We start from the raw sequence: 16,910 nt of genomic DNA on the forward strand, positions 1-16,910 counted from the left end.
AAAGAGCAGTAGTAGCAGTATGCAAATCAGGGAACCAAATGAACGGCTCTTTCACCGATGCGGTTCGGTTCCCAATTTCACCAAAGAGATCCGTTAAAACAAAACAAAAAAAAGAGTCGTTTGTCAACGAGCATCTACTGCGCTGACTCTGCTGATGGTGACAACAAAGCTGTTTTGACATGATGCTCACTGTACCCGGCGCCGGAATTATCATATTATTTGCTTGGCTCTCTCCATGTTACGCTCTCTATTTTCACATTGGGGAGACGGAGAAAAAATGCTTTATAGAGGAAATTCCAGATGAAACTATGGTTATTGGTAAGTTAGCTAGCTATGGTTTTAGCGTTATGTAGCTAGGTATCTAGCTGCTTCTGGCTCATAGGCTATTTTTACTCAGTCAGTTCGTGCATATGCATGTCTTTCATTTCCGGATGGAGGAAAAATATCTATCACATGGGTATTAATAAAGAGTTTTCGAGCTAGCTACAAAATATGAGAATATTTCATATGTGGTGAGACAGTGCAGTGTATTGTTATTTGAGATGGAGTAGGCCATCTATTGAGGATATGAGGAATTGCTTTCATAAGATGATTTTATTTGACACATGTCATCTCTCTAATATTAGGGAAATACAGGACCCAGCTGTGGGACAAGCAGACCGGATCGTTCCTCCCAGCCACACCTGGCCTTGGAATGCATGTGGAGATCAAGGATCCAGATACTAAGGTCAGTTGTTCATCATTGAGAAAATACATTAGACGTAATGTAACCTCAGGTTAACCCAGAACAACAATTTTGCGTAATTTACATTGTCAATTCAATGAGAGATTAGAAATAAAGTTACCACACTCTCAAATGTGTACAGTCACTAGAGTTTGTATATTCAGAGAACTTGAATGACCTCAATGAGGCAATTCATTTTGCATCACTCAATACATATACACAAGACAAATCTAAATATTACATCTACATGCACACAATGCCTCCACGTATATTTCATTGGCATGTCTCTATTTCTCTCCAAACCCTTCTTATTCTAGATCATCCTGTCTCGTCAGTATGGGTCAGATGGACGGTTCACCTTCACATCCCATACCCCAGGCGAGCATCAAATCTGCCTGCACTCCAACTCCACCAAGATGGCCCTGTTTGCTGGTGGCAAACTGGTATGAGTGGGATGTGTTACTCATACAGAATGGGTTGTTCAGAAAAATATTCTGCTCACAACAAAATAACCTGCCACAAAGCAGTAAAAACACTGAGTATACAAAATATTAAGAATACCAGCCTCAATTTGTTGGGGGCATGGACTCTACAAGGTGTTGAAAGCGTTCCACAGGGATGCTGGCCCACGTTGACTCCAATGCTTCCCATAGTTGTGTCAAGTTGGCAGGATGTCGTTTAGGTGGTGGACCATTCTTGATACACACGAGGAAACTGTTGAGCGTGAAAAACCCAGCAGCGTTGCCGTTCTTGACACGCTCAAACCGGTGCGCCTGGTACCGACTACAACACCCTGTTTCGAAGGCACTTACACCTTTTTTTTCCTTGCCCATTCACCCTCTGAACGACACACATACACAAGTCTGTCATTATAACCTTGTGTTCTGTCTTACAGAGAGTCCACCTGGATATTCAGGTTGGTGAGCATACCAACAACTACCCTGAAATCGCAGCAAAAGACAAGCTCACAGAGCTGCAATTGAGAGCTCGACAATTACTGGACCAAGTAGAACAAATCCAGAAAGAGCAAAACTATCAGCGGGTGAGTTGAAAGATAGTTATTCAACTCAAAAATGTAGACTAAGCTACAACATATGTGATAATACAAACTTGAAATGTATTTAAACATGCCATACAAATCCATGTTGTGGAATGTCTGTGTCTCTTCACAGTATCGTGAGGACTTCCCCTTGTCTTTCAATGTTCTCGTGACTGTCTGTGTATCTCTTTTAACAGTATCGTGAGGACTTCCCCTTGTCTTTCAATGTTCTCGTGACTGTCTGTGTATCTCTTTTAACAGTATCGTGAGGACTTCCCCTTGTCTTTCAATGTTCTCGTGACTGTCTGTGTATCTCTTTTAACAGTATCGTGAGGACTTCCCCTTGTCTCTCAATGTTCTTGTGACTGTCTGTGTATCTCTTTTAACAGTATCGTGAGGACTTCCCTTGTCTCTCAATGTTCTCGTGACTGTCTGTGTATCTCTTTTAACAGTATCGTGAGGACTTCCCCTTGTCTTTCAATGTTCTCGTGACTGTCTGTGTATCTCTTTTAACAGTATCGTGAGGACTTCCCCTTGTCTCTCAATGTTCTCGTGACTGTCTGTGTATCTCTTTTAACAGTATCGTGAGGACTTCCCCTTGTCTTTCAATGTTCTCGTGACTGTCTGTGTATCTCTTTTAACAGTATCGTGAGGACTTCCCCTTGTCTTTCAATGTTCTCGTGACTGTCTGTGTATCTCTTTTAACAGTATCGTGAGGACTTCCCCTTGTCTTTCAATGTTCTCGTGACTGTCTGTGTATCTCTTTTAACAGTATCGTGAGGACTTCCCCTTGTCTTTCAATGTTCTCGTGACTGTCTGTGTATCTCTTTTAACAGTATCGTGAGGACTTCCCCTTGTCTCTCAATGTTCTCGTGACTGTCTGTGTATCTCTTTTAACAGTATCGTGAGGACTTCCCCTTGTCTCTCAATGTTCTCGTGACTGTCTGTGTATCTCGTTTAACAGTATCGTGAGGAGCGGTTCCGCATGACAAGTGAGAGCACCAACCAGCGTGTGCTTTGGTGGTCGATAGCTCAGACGCTTATTCTCATCGTCACTGGCATCTGGCAGATGAAGCACCTCAAGAGCTTCTTTGAGGCCAAGAAGTTGGTGTAATGCTGTCAGGCCATCACTGATTGAGTTTAAGACAGTCATCACACCCATACAGAGCTGACTGGCAGAGAGACAAGGTGTTGATGTGATTTAGTAGATGCTTAAAAAGGGCAATTCCGCCACTTTTAACGTCAAGTGTACATATGTGAAACCAGCTCATTTGTGGTTAAATTGATAAGGTCCTAAAAAAAAAATGCTTCTCTGTGGATTAGAAGTAAAAAGGGATTTTCCAAACCTGCAATTATTTTCTTGCTCCCCATGTCACCACACATCTGCTTGAAAATCAGTTTTTAAAGTGTTAACTTTTAATGGCATCAGGTAGAACTTCACTTAATTTTTTTAATAAACCAATGTGCCATTTCACATATGTCAACAATGGTATTATGCTGGAGATAAACGAGGTTGAGAAGTGGTGGAGTTGCCCTTTAAATGGGCAATCTGCAGCTGAAGGATAGGGCTGGAGAAATTTAACCACACTAAAATTTTTAGTCAAAGCTATAAATTCAAGGACTGACCAACTTTGAGATCAAAATTGTTTACATTTACTTTGTTTATAAACAATGAAGTAAAACAAGCTTTTATTTTAGGTTCTGATGATGAGGTACAACAGTTGAACTAAGCTCATGAGGCATTTGTAAGTTATTCAAGAATCAATGGGTACATATTCATTTGTAAATCTAAAAATGTAACAACTGCAGATTGCCCCTTTTAACCCTGGGAAGCAAATTAATTGATGCCATCCAGTGCGTTTTGTATTGTCCATTATTATTCAGTGATTTTAATTATTGTGTTAAGGAGTAAGCAGCACCTGTGTCCATTTTGTTGTATTAGGTCTACTGCTGTGTAGTTGTTGTATAAAACTTTGTTATAATAATAATAATAATATGCCATTTAGCAGACGCTTTTATCCAAAGCGACTTACAGTCATGTGTGCATACATTCTATGTATGGGTGGTCCCGGTGATTGAACCCACTACCCTGGCGTTACAAGCGCCATGCTCTACCAACTGAGCATATAAGCAGTGGCAAAAGTAAACATGACATTTTTGTGTCACTTTGAACTAAGTAGTCAGATCCACATTACTAGTATTTTGTAGATCTGGGTCTTTCTGAAAACTGTATACTTTTGGTTTAAAACGCTTGTATTTATTTGGACTATATTGTGTTTTAGTCTACTAACATGATTGTAACATAGATAATAATTGGGATATCTTAATGACTAACCTGTTCATGCCCAAACACCAGTTCACAAGTAGAATAGCATCCACAACCTTACCTTCTGTTGAAGAGCAGTATCATTCCAGAAAATAGGACATCATTTATATTTCCAGAGGTCCAAACAGCCCCGTTTAAAAAAAAAATTTTTTTAAAGACCAACTAATTCAATTAGGTGCAGATTAAATTTGAATGTTGTGAAATGAATGCCCATGATAAAATACCCTTGAGTTATTCAGAACTGAACAAGGGTTTAGCTTACAATCTAGATATCAGTAAGATGTGAATACAACTACTGTAGTGTTATGACAAGGAATAAAGTCAAAGTTTTAATTTGTCATTATTAAGGTTGTTTACTTTTGGTTGGCTGTCATTTCAATGTACTCAATAAAAATGGAAATAATGTACTCAATAAAAATAACAATAATAATGTACTCAATAAAAATGGAAGTTTTTGATTCCCATCTGTGGTCTGTTTTATGTAGCATTCCCTGAACAGGATTTGATTCCCATCTGTGGTCTGTTTATGTAGCATTCCCTGAACAGGATTTGAATCCCATCTGTGGTCTGTTTATGTAGCATTCCCTGAACAGGATTTGAATCCCATCTGTGGTCTGTTTATGTAGCATTCCCTGAACAGGATTTGATTCCCATCTGTGGTCTGTTTATGTAGCATTCCCTGAACAGGATTTGATTCCCATCTGTGGTCTGTTTATGTAGCATTCCCTGAACAGGATTTGAATCCCATCTGTGGTCTGTTTATGTAGCATTCCCTGAACAGGATTTGAATCCCATCTGTGGTCTGTTTTATGTAGCATTCCCTGAACAGGATTTGAATCCCATCTGTGGTCTGTTTATGTAGCATTCCCTGAACAGGATTTGAAACCCATCTGTGGTCTGCTTATGTAGCATTCCCTGAACAGGATTTGAATCCCATCTGTGGTCTGTTTATGTAGCATTCCCTGAACAGGATTTGAATCCCATCTGTGGTCTGTTTATGTAAGCATTCCCTGAACAGGATTTGAATCCCATCTGTGGTCTGTTTATGTAGCATTCCCTGAACAGGATTTGAAACCCATCTGTGGTCTGTTTTATGTAGCATTCCCTGAACAGGATTTGAATCCCATCTGTGGTCTGTTTATGTAGCATTCCCTGAACAGGATTTGAAACCCATCTGTGGTCTGCTTATGTAGCATTCCCTGAACAGGATTTGATTCCCATCTGTGGTCTGTTTATGTAGCATTCCCTGAACAGGATTTGATTCCCATCTGTGGTCTGTTTATGTAGCATTCCCTGAACAGGATTTGAATCCCATCTGTGGTCTGTTTATGTAGCATTCCCTGAACAGGATTTGAATCCCATCTGTGGTCTGTTTATGTAGCATTCCCTGAACAGGATTTGAATCCCATCTGTGGTCTGTTTATGTAGCATTCCCTGAACAGGATTTGAATCCCATCTGTGGTCTGTTTATGTAAGCATTCCCTGAACAGGATTTGAAACCCATCTGTGGTCTGTTTATGTAAGCATTCCCTGAACAGGATTTGAAACCCATCTGTGGTCTGTTTATGTAGCATTCCCTGAACAGGATTTGAAACCCATCTGTGGTCTGTTTATGTAGCATTCCCTGAACAGGATGTTTTTCTAACAGTTATTTTCAATACATATTTCATTGCTTGCCACCTTCCTCAGTATCAATTTAACCCTGTATCTTGTTTAAGTGAATGTTTTACAATACAATTCACTGAATGTGTTTATTATCATCCTTAGTTATGAATTTAGTTTTACATTGATGGTAAATACAGCATTATTGTTCCATAATAACTATAGGATAGAACATCTCATAACAGAAACAAACTAAAACTATTTCCTCTTTGCATAGTTTCATTCTTAAATCTTTTTACTGCACCAACAAATAATTCAGACCAGAAGAATCACTGACATCACACAACATGAGATAATGTGGCAATGTAAACATATGGTATGAATCATTATTTACCTGCCGTTTCCTAATTTGGTTTATCAATTATAAAAACGTCAAATATCTGACATCATACAAAACAATTTAATTGACTCATACCATACGTCATGATAAGGGGGAGTTGAGAGAGTCGGCCTCTGCTTGACTCTCCAAATTATCTCGATTTCCGTAATGGTGTAAAACGGTATCTATTGAATCTAGGGTTGGCACAAGATCAAGATGTGAGGTAGGGAACTTCTTATATCCTATACCATCAATTGATTAATGAGAATCTATGTCTAATGTCAACTTAAAAGATCGAACGTCATCCCAAAATGCTCAAATAAATGAATGGGCTCTGTAGAAAACTACTACATCAACCAAAGACATCATAAAGACATACTGTGGAAACCTGCTGTTGTTTTTTCCCCCCAGAAAATCTCATAAAATACTAAATCCTTTTCAGCCTGTTGTGAGTGTAGGAAGGAGAAACATCACTGTTCTGTCACAGTGAGACGCTCCATCTTCTTAGCTGCCTCTTCTGTAGGAACCTTTGACTTTCTCTCTGGACTGGGAGTGGGAGTGTTGGGATAATCCCTGTTACCAAAAATAGTACTACCCACTCGCACGTTGGTTGAACCCACCTCAATCTAAAAGGAAGAAATGGAAGAGGAGATGTACCTCAGAAGTGTATAACTTATACAAACAGCATGAGCATTCGAGTTGCAAATGGGTAGCCTAATCAATATTTGATCATTCAGTATGTTAAGAACATATTGTATTAGCCATTAAGAAGGCTGGAACAGTGGAATTTACCGCGTGTTCGAAGTCAGTGGACATGCCCATACTAAGCTCCACATCTTCAAGCGGCAGCTGTAGACTGGCACACACTTCCTGTCGCCGACTCAGCAAAGCCTGGTTGGTGATGCGCAGCAGACTTAACACACACACACACCTATAGATGTTTACCAAAAAGCCTTAACATAAAACATTAGGGTAATCATAACAGTCAAATACCTGAAAATCCGGGTTAGGGCCATCAGCTAGGTCGTAACCATAGCGACCAATGGTCATGAGTCCGGAGAAGTGTAGGGCAGAGCATTTGGATAAAATGTGTTTCACTGTGGTCACGGTCTCACCAGGAGGCAGTCCATGTTTACCTAGAGGTAATGTACACAGTGTACAAAACATTAAGAACACCTGCTATTTCCATGACTTTGACTGACCAAGGCCAATCCAGGTGAATGCTATAATCCCTTATTGATGTCAATTGTTAAATCCACTTCAAATCAGTGTAGATGAAGGGGAGGAGACGGGTTAAAGAAGGATATTTAAGCCTTGAGACATGGATTGTGTCTGTGTTCCATTCAGAGGGTGAATGGGCAAGAATAAAAGTGTAACTGCCTTTGGTTATGGTAGTAGGTACAGACGCACCAGTTTGTGTCAAGAACTGCAACGCTGCTGGGTTTTTCACACTCAACAATTTCCCGTGTGTATCAAGAATGGTCCACCACCCAAAGGACATTCAGACAACTTAACAACTGTGGGAAGCATTGGAGTCAACATGGGCCAGCATCCCTGTGGAACACGTTCGACACCTTTTAGAGTCCCTGCCCCGACGGATTGAGGCTCTTCTGAGGGCATAATGGGGGCGGGGGACTCAATATTTGGATGGTGTTCTTAATGTTTTGTACACCGTGTGGAACAGTAGTTGAATCTGTCTGTGAATCAGGTTGACTTCATGATTGTTGCCCTTGAGACAGAACTGAGTGATTTATACTAGATGGGCCAGCTGCAAAGTCAAAATTGTCTAGATATATATGTTGGATAAAATATTAAAAACAAAAATGAGCTTTTTGGTCTTATTTTATGGTCAGGATTAGGATTAAATTTAAAAAGCAGATTTTATGACATTGCCGATGTGCCAGCTAGTGACCTCTGCAGTGCTTCCTCCAGTACATGAGTCACCTCAATAAATACCAACCTGCGTGTGTGTGAACCAAGGGTTGAAACCGGTTCATGAAACAGAACCAAAAACCAGAAAATAACAAAATTATTTGAGGAACAGAACCCGATCCGAAAACGAAAGTGATCTATGCTGTTCCGGAACAGAACCGTAATTGTAAAAGCATGGGAACCGATTAGTAACGTTATTTCATGTTCCGAGTATTTTATTCCAGTCCCACAAAAAAAACGCAACAAAGCGCCTATGCAAAGCCCTCACTCTGTCACACATAAACTTATTCCAGCATCTGCCTGCCAGTTGGAAATCTTTTCCAGTCGGTCGGTGTATATGCTACCTGCCCCTCCCCATGTAAGCATAGGTTACTGTAGCCTACTGACAAAGTGTAATTCAGAAATTAGGGAGAGATGTTTAATTAGAGAAGAATGAATTGACTTTTTCAATGCTATTTGATACTATAGTTACCATGTTTCACATTGGATTTATTAACTACAAAAAAAGGTAAATGTTTTATTTTAAATTCTGGTGCCGCTCTGCACACATAAGCTTGTTAGCTAGCTAGCTCTGGTCCAACGTTAAATCAACTCGGTAGTTCAAAGACATTCAAAGTTCCTTCAAAGAAGCCGCTGCTCCGTAGCTATAATTCTGCGGGCCTAATTCCAATAATGCATGTCATAACAAGATGCCCAGCACTTCAAGGCAAGCTTCCTCCATCCTCAACATTCCTGATGCATCTCGTGCCCCCCTACACGGTGACTGGCAGCACAGTGTGTGTTTGTCTTTCAATAGGATTAAACCATGATTTCACTGCAAAATGTGTTCGTAACGGATTTCCTATGCAGATTAAATCGCATATCCACTCCACAGAAAGCTGCTCTATCCGCACTGATTGGTAATTTAATAACGAGCTTAATGTAAAAATAAATGTATATTTCAGAGGTTTAAAAAGGAACAGAAAGGAAAGATATAAAGTGGTACTTTTTTAGCGGTTCGAACCGGTTCAGAACTTTATTTTTCTGGTCGGAACAGTGTAACGTAACAACAAACAAAAAAATGATGGTTCTGTTCAGAACAAAACGATTTGGGGAAAAAATGTTGGGGTTCCAACCCCTGGTGTGAACACTTACTTTCCTCCCCACTGGTGTTGATCTGAACCATGATCTTTAACGTCTGCGTACTAGCTGTTCTCAACCGCAGCCAGGAGCTGTTTACCTTGTCGGCCAACTTGACAGAGTCCACTGTCTCCACCATGAACAGGTTTGGTACACCTGTGGGCAGAGTGAAGATATGCCAGTGTTACTAAAGGCTTCTACAGAATGGTGTTCAAAAAAAGCTTTCTTTTTGACAAGGACCGCTGGGTATAGGAAGACATGCAAGTTGATGTTAAAAGCTTTAGAGATATGGAGGCATAGAGAATGTTGCACAAGATGTGACATATTACTTACCCAAAAGTTTGTTGACATTATTCTTCTGTAAATGGCCAATAAAATGCCACTCGATATCTGGGCATGATTCTAAAATCTAGGTTAGGACAGAAATATATATTTTTTTATCGGTTGCTGGATAGACACATTACATATGGTAAAGAATAATGTGACTTAAACCTTTCAACACACCTGAGGATTTGAAGCTTTATCCACAAGTTCATTCACCTAAAAGTGAGAGGTGAAAGGAACAAAAATAAAGTCAAGCCGCAAATGTCTTCACACTACTAATAAAGGTTTTATGTGGAACTGTACATCATGTTCCCATCATGCACAGCGGGGAAAACAAGTATTTGATACACTGCCTGATTTTGCAGGTTTTCCTACTTACAAAGCATGTAGAGGTCTGTAATTTTTATCATAGGCAAGCTATATTTATCACTTCAACTGTGAGAGACGGAACCTAGATTCCGTCTCTCACATTTGAAGTGTACCTACGATAAAAAATTACAGACCTCTACATGTTTTGTAAGTAGGAAAACCTGCAAAATCGGCAGTGTATCAAATGCTTGTTCTCCCCACTGTATATAACGTATGCCATTTATCCGATTTTTATTATCCAAAGCGATTCACAATCATGCGTGCATTGATTATACGTACGGGTGGTCCCGGGAATCAAAACCACCATCCTGGCATTACAAAGCAACATTCTCAACCGACTGAGCTACAGAGGACTTTGATCCCAACTCTCAAGTTCCATTACATCACACAACTCTCATTGGACAAAGAAGTCTTCTGTAGGGGGGATTTTTGTTTCGGAGCCCCCGACACTCAATCTGAAAATGAACACGGGTCGCTTGCGGTACGGTTTTGGAAGCATAAGGATTTTATCTTTCACATCAACAATAAATTATTTTCTAAAAAACAAGAAAAGGTTACATTGATACACACCTTGATAGGGTTAATGTTCCCAAACAACCATATATCCATGTGACAGTGTTTGTTTATGGAAAACGGAGGGAAGACAAGAGGCAACCACCTGTGCTGATTAGCTATGAAGCATCCACCGACCACCTGTGTGTAAGCGTGACTCTGTTGCAGAAGTGTGGTGTCGATGGATGAAAGCATCCATAGCTGTATGGATCTGTAACTGAACTACAGAGGACCATGTTCTACTAACTGAACTACAGAGGACCATGTTCTACTGACTGAACTACAGAGGACCATGTTCTACTAACTGAACTACAGAGGACCATGTTCTACTAACTGAACTACAGAGGACCATGTTCTACTAACTGAACTACAGAGGACCATGTTCTACTAACTGAACTACAGAGGACCATGTTCTACTAACTGAACTACAGAGGACCATGTTCTACTAACTGAACTACAGAGGACCATGTTCTACTAACTGAACTACAGAGGACCATGTTCTACTAACTGAACTACAGAGGACCATGTTCTACTAACTGAACTACAGAGGACAATGTTCTACTAGCTGAACTACAGAGGACCATGTTCTACTAACTGAACTACAGAGGACCATGTTCTACTAACTGAACTACAGAGGACAATGTTCTACTGACTGAACTACAGAGGACCATGTTCTACTGACTGAACTACAGAGGACCATGTTCTACTAACTGAACTACAGAGGACCATGTTCTACTAACTGAACTACAGAGGACCATGTTCTACTAACTGAACTACAGAGGACCATGTTCTACTAACTGAACTACAGAGGACCATGTTCTACTAACTGAACTACAGAGGACCATGTTCTACTAACTGAACTACAGAGGACCATGTTCTACTAACTGAACTACAGAGGACCATGTTCTACTAACTGAACTACAGAGGACCATGTTCTACTAACTGAACTACAGAGGACCATGTTCTACTAACTGAACTACAGAGGACCATGTTCTACTAACTGAACTACAGAGGACCATGTTCTACTAACTGAACTACAGAGGACCATGTTCTACTAACTGAGCTAGAGAGAACCATGTTCTACTAACTGAACTACAGAGGACCATGTTCTACTAACTGAACTACAGAGGACCATGTTCTACTAACTGAACTACAGAGGACCATGTTCTACTAACTGAGCTACAGAGGACCATGCTCTACTAACTGAGCTACAGAGGACCATGTTCTACTAACTGAACTACAGAGGACCATGTTCTACTAACTGAACTACAGAGGACCATGTTCTACTAACTGAACTACAGAGGACCATGCTCTACTAACTGAACTACAGAGGACCATGTTATACTAACTGAACTACAGAGGACCATGTTCTACTAACTGAACTACAGAGGACCATGTTCTACTAACTGAACTACAGAGGACCATGTTCTACTAACTGAACTACAGAGGACCATGTTCTACTAACTGAACTACAGAGGACCATGTTATACTAACTGAACTACAGAGGACCATGTTCTACTGACTGAACTACAGAGGACAATGTTCTACTAACTGAGCAAGAGGACCAGTGTACAATACTCAGTATAACACTCACATAGTTTTCACCAAAGTTGCGATGTCCTTTTCGGTACGCCTCGATCACCATGTCAGGTGGTTTCGTCTTACTTACAGCTACCAGGCGGGGCGGCACCGCGGGCAACGTCTTGGGTGGGAGAGCAGAGGAGAAAAAAAAAGGAAAAAATATATTGCAAATAAATGTGTTATATGAACCCAGCCGACATCTGAGGCTCATTCAGGAAGACATATTGGGGGACAATACAGAACAGGAATGCCTCGGTCATGTAGAAAACTATATTGTGTTAGCTGTACTGGTAACGTGTAAAACATTGTGCCTTCCTGAACACAACCAAGATATGCTGTCCAAATGCACTTATTTTAGCATGCTGGCATTTCCTTACAATCAAGATGACAGGAATCTGAAAGGGTCGTCTTTGTCGGTCTCCACTGTATTATGTTTCATTGTTTGTCCAAGATGGCGTAGCAGTCAGACGTCTTTTTGTCCTCGTCGTGACGTGTCCCAGGTATATATATTTTTATAAACACTTCAGCGAGCAGACCTTTCTAATCGACCTGGCCCGCGTATCCTGGAAGGACATTGACCTCATTCCGTCAGTAGAGGATACCTGGTTATTCTTTAAAAGTGCTTTCCTCACCATCTTAAACAAGCATGCCAAAATTGTTGCAACCAACATTGTTGCAACCCCTGTTACTAGCCTGTTCAACCTCTCTTTCGTATCATCTAAGATCGCCAAACATTGGAAAGCTGCCACGGTCACCCCCCTCTTCCAAAAGGGGGAGATACTCTAGACCCAAACTGCTACAGTCCTATATCTATCCTACCCTGCCTTTCTAAGGTCTTCGAAAGCCAAGTTAAACAGATCACCGACCATTTCGAATCCCACCGTACCTTCTCCGCTATGAAATCTGGTTTCTGAGCTGGTCATGGGTGCACCTCAGCCACGCCCAAGGTCCTAAACGATATCATAACCGCCATCGATAAGAGACAATACTGAGCAGCTGTAGTCATCGACCTGGCCAAGGCTTTCGACTCTGAGAATGTGGTGATTGACATCGGCAGACTCAACAGCCTTGGTTTCTCAAATGACTGCCTCACCTGGTTCACCAACTACTTCTCAGACAGAGTTCAGTGAATCGGTGGGCCTGTTGTCCGGACCTCTGGCAGTCTCTATGGGGGTGCCACAGGGTTCAATCCTCGGGCTGACTCTTTTCTCTGTATACATTAATGATATCGCTCTTGCTGCTAGTGATTCTCTGATCCACCTCTACGCAACCTTTTTATTCCACAGTCATAGTGGTGGGAGAGCACAAAATTAAGAATCAAGATTTTTATTCAGAATTTTTGCAAAGACAAAGTACGTAATAACCACACATAATTTTATAAATTGCAGAATGAACTAAAAGATCTACACATCCAAGGAAATGTAAATGGTGGTGGATTTGATAAAGACAAATTGGGCATCCTGCTGAAAAAGCAACACACATTATTTGAAAAGAAAGCTCGAGACTTCATTTTTAAAAGTCAGCAAGATAAATGGGAAAATGATGAGAAGTGCTCTGCATATTTTTTCAAGCAAATTAAATCACGGGAAAGAGGAGGACTATTTCGGCTTTATTGGATCAAGATGGGGAGATGGTTGAGGATGGAGATGGCATGCTTGGTGTCGCTACACACCACTTTTCTCAACTATTTCAAAAACAAACAATTGATTATGAGAAAGGGACTACATTTTTAAAATGCGTGGATGTGCAGATACCTTTAGATATTAGAGACCAATTAGAAGGGGAATTGAAATTAGATGAAATTCATAGGGCGCTGAAGAGCATGAAAGATAACAAAGTACCAGGAGTGGATGGGCTCTCTAAAGAGTTTTACATCGTTTTTTGGGATATAATTGGATGTCATCTGTTGGAAGTGTTTAGAGGTATATTTGGTTTAGAGCATATGGGAGTTTCGATGTGTGAGGGGGTAATATCTCTACTGTATAAAAAGGGAGACCCCAAGACATTAGCAAATTGGAGACCTTTAACAATGTTGTGTGTTGACTATAAATTATTAAGCAAAGCTCTAACTAATCGCCTATCTTCTGCCATGGCATATGTTGTTGGTTTAGACCAAACATGTGGTGTGGTGGGGAGAAGATTAACCTGGAACTTGCAATTGCACAGAGACGTTCAAGCCTATCTAGAGGAAAGGCACCTGCAGGTATTACTGTGAATTTGGACCAGGAAAAGCCTTTGACATGGTAAGCCATGAGTTTTTGTTTAGAATTATGGAAAAATTTGGGTTCCTGGTTAAATAATTTTATGAAATGGGTAAAAATTCTGTATAGTAATGTGGGTAGCAGGGTAAATATTAATGGGAATATTGGAAATGTTATCAAGCAATTACGAGGTGTCAGACAGGGTGACCCTCTATCTGCTCTATTGTATGTTTTATATATTGAACCTTTCGCATGCGCAATTAGGACAAATTACAACATCAAAGGCATCATTTTACCTGGAGGGGATATGCTAAAAATATCAGATGCCGACGACACAGTTTTATATTTACAAGACGACCTGAGCTTGAAAGAGTCTATCAAAATCATTGATGAATTCTCTGTTGCGTCAGGGTCGAAGATAAACAAGAATAAAACAGAAATAAAATATTTGGGACAGTGGAAATGGAGAACGGATCAGTTATGTGGTTTGACTGTGTGCACAGGACCAATGGAAGTGCTCGGTATATCTTTTGGAAATGAAATTAAAGATGACATGTTTAATTGGAAAGAAAAACTATTATCAATTAATAAAAGATTGGGACTGTGGAAAGTAAGGCGACTATATCGTTTAGTGGGAAGGTGTTAGTGCTGAAGGCGGACATTCTGCCTTCATTACTTCACCTTGCCTATGTGTTTCCCATGCCGGTGTCCCTAAGAAAAACTTTCATAAGGGTTCTGTTTAATTTCTTTTGGGGGAATATGAGTACATCCGTAGAGATCGGATGTACCAGCCTATAGAGGCTGGTGGAAGGGATTTCCTTCTATTCCTCTCAAGCTAGATCTTGTTCTAGTAAACATTTGTTGTCTTTAACCAATCTTCTGTACACAAATGTCACATTTTAATCAAATTCTGGCTGTCTGTACCGTTAAGATTCATATGAAGTGGGATAATAGTAAGCCAAAAGCTGAAATTATCCCGTTACATTTTAAGAAAATAGTGGAATGGGCAAGGAAAACCCCAATCTGCAAAGAAAAAGAAAATGTAATCAACCACAGATTGCTATACGCAAAATTAATAGAAAATTGTCGTCCAAGAGACAGGTTACCAATATGGCCTTCCACCTGGATACGGACACAATTAAAAGGGTTAGATAACAGACTGAAAGATTTTAATTGGCTTGTTTTACACAGCGTCTTCCGGTCCGTTCAACTTTATACGATCATAATTTGACCCTAAATAAATTTTGTCCCAGGCACAATTGTTTCAGGTCATCAATTCCACATGTTTTATGGGAATGTTCTTTTGCCCAATCAGTTTGGGGAAAAAGTCCAGCAGGTATTTTTGAGATTTTAAAAAACATTGATTATGAAGGTGTTGCCAAACTCTGAAATAAAAAATGTGGAAAGGGTGCAATTATTAGCATTAGTGACTCTGGTGTCCCTTATCAAGACCAAACTTTGGGAGGCCAGATGTGGTGCAGTTAATGACACCCTCAAGTGGTCACCGACGGGATTGGTTCAATTTATAAAACAGGAAGTTTGGAAAAGAATACAATTCCCAAATAGATAAGGGGGCATTGCATCAGTAAAACAGAGATGGAAAGGGATTTACCCGTCATTGTAAATGTGTGTATAACCGATATAAGTGTATTACATAGGTACATTTGGAATGTAAACTAAGCCTTTGTAGATAATTTATATACACTGAGGTTTATCCAGAGTGCATTTTGGCATATGTATATATTTGTATTTATAGAATTGTTTGTATTGTTTTTGGAGATTGTTAGTGGCATGTTAATCTTGAATATAGGCCAATAATACTGGTCAGGTTCTCAACAAAGCACTTTTTTAAAAGTTTTGGTATTCTGATATTGTTATGGTACTTTTTGATACTGTTTGTAAGTATCCATGTTATGTACAACGTTATGCACTAAATTTGTAATTGTATTTGAATATGAAATGAAAATAAAAATTATTTTTCAAAAAAAAAAAAAAACCTACTGTTTACGAATGGTGGTGGGATGGTCTCAACTGAACCAATCAAAACGGTCATTAATTACGATCAGGAGTGAACGGAAGTTGAATGAAGAAATGTTTTGCAACGTTTACAAAACATTGTTGACGTTTACATCAAAATTATAAAAGCAGCAGACCCTCTAGTCTAGAACCCTCCACGCGCAAACGGGTTGCATGCAGTGCGCGCCTTTAAATAGTTTGCAGTAAAATAATCAGCACGTATCAAAATGTGATGTGAATGTTATAGTGTGCTTTCTCAATTCAAAGGTTGGTGTTTTTCCTTGCATAACTGGTCCACCGACCCTCGACACTTAAATGAAAAGACCATTTCTCACGACATGACAATCTAAAGTACATACACCGGTTCTTCCCAAGATAATGTTGAACTGGATTTACCTTGGGTCGACGTGCGGCGGCTTGATTTACCCTGTCTACCACCGCTTGTAACGCTTTTCCAACCTCCTCCGACATTCCTACTTTCCACATACCCTCAATCCACCGACCGTGCAGCAACAGCAACGTTATCAACCTGTCAAAATAAAAGTCCTTTCTATATTATAGAACGCTTGTGTGGAGGTGAGTGGGCGACGCCTTGTGTTGTCTATTGATAAACCATTCCGCATCAATTCAATCTAGTGCACACTATCTAGCTGGGTGTTTGAACTATGAGACTCGCACGAAACCAGAAATAAATCGACTCCGTTAGTAAATTCATTAGCTGCACCGGTCACTGGCTCCCTGCTCAT

At 40.1% G+C, this 16,910-nt stretch overlaps 2 protein-coding genes across 2 annotated transcripts; one reads left to right on the plus strand and one right to left on the minus strand.

Annotated features, from left to right (window-relative positions):
• The first annotated feature begins 42 nt into the window (after nucleotides 1-42).
• On the plus strand, nucleotides 43-4,553 carry LOC118373199 (transmembrane emp24 domain-containing protein 4-like). Its single transcript, XM_035759285.2, has 5 exons — nucleotides 43-318; nucleotides 627-727; nucleotides 1,042-1,167; nucleotides 1,620-1,766; nucleotides 2,728-4,553. The coding sequence occupies exons 1-5, from the start codon at nucleotides 180-182 to the stop codon at nucleotides 2,875-2,877; spliced, it is 663 nt and encodes a 220-aa protein (XP_035615178.1). The 5' UTR covers nucleotides 43-179; the 3' UTR covers nucleotides 2,878-4,553.
• Nucleotides 4,554-5,826: 1,273 nt separating this feature from the next.
• On the minus strand, nucleotides 5,827-16,707 carry LOC118373198 (pyridoxal phosphate homeostasis protein-like). Its single transcript, XM_052481592.1, has 8 exons — nucleotides 16,561-16,707; nucleotides 11,961-12,068; nucleotides 9,626-9,661; nucleotides 9,455-9,530; nucleotides 9,137-9,277; nucleotides 7,064-7,206; nucleotides 6,863-6,961; nucleotides 5,827-6,696 (listed from the first exon to the last, which is right to left on the minus strand). Exons 1-8 carry the CDS (start codon nucleotides 16,648-16,650, stop codon nucleotides 6,541-6,543), a joined length of 849 nt encoding a protein of 282 aa, XP_052337552.1. The 5' UTR covers nucleotides 16,651-16,707; the 3' UTR covers nucleotides 5,827-6,540.
• Between the last annotated feature and the right edge of the window lie 203 nt (nucleotides 16,708-16,910).

Source organism: Oncorhynchus keta, chromosome 27, assembly GCF_023373465.1.
Source record: "Oncorhynchus keta strain PuntledgeMale-10-30-2019 chromosome 27, Oket_V2, whole genome shotgun sequence".
Classification (NCBI taxonomy): Eukaryota; Metazoa; Chordata; class Actinopteri; order Salmoniformes; family Salmonidae; genus Oncorhynchus; species Oncorhynchus keta.

What these genes read in the sequence shown, in the direction of transcription:
- LOC118373199 (XM_035759285.2), top strand. Translation starts at nt 180, where the DNA reads ATGATGCTCACTGTACCCGGCGCCGGAATTATCATATTATTTGCTTGG. An exon ending in TCAAGGATCCAGATACTAAG is followed by an intron (nt 728 to 1,041) that starts GTCAGTTGTTCA and finishes TTCTTATTCTAG; the next exon opens with ATCATCCTGTCTCGTCAGTA. An exon ending in AAGAGCAAAACTATCAGCGG is followed by an intron (nt 1,767 to 2,727) that starts GTGAGTTGAAAG and finishes CTCGTTTAACAG; the next exon opens with TATCGTGAGGAGCGGTTCCG.
- LOC118373198 (XM_052481592.1), bottom strand. Translation starts at nt 16,650, where the DNA reads ATGTGGAAAGTAGGAATGTCGGAGGAGGTTGGAAAAGCGTTACAAGCG. An exon ending in GCAACTTTGGTGAAAACTAT is followed by an intron (nt 9,662 to 11,960) that starts GTGAGTGTTATA and finishes TCTCACTTTTAG; the next exon opens with GTGAATGAACTTGTGGATAA. An exon ending in GCCCTAACCCGGATTTTCAG is followed by an intron (nt 6,962 to 7,063) that starts GTATTTGACTGT and finishes ATCACCAACCAG; the next exon opens with GCTTTGCTGAGTCGGCGACA.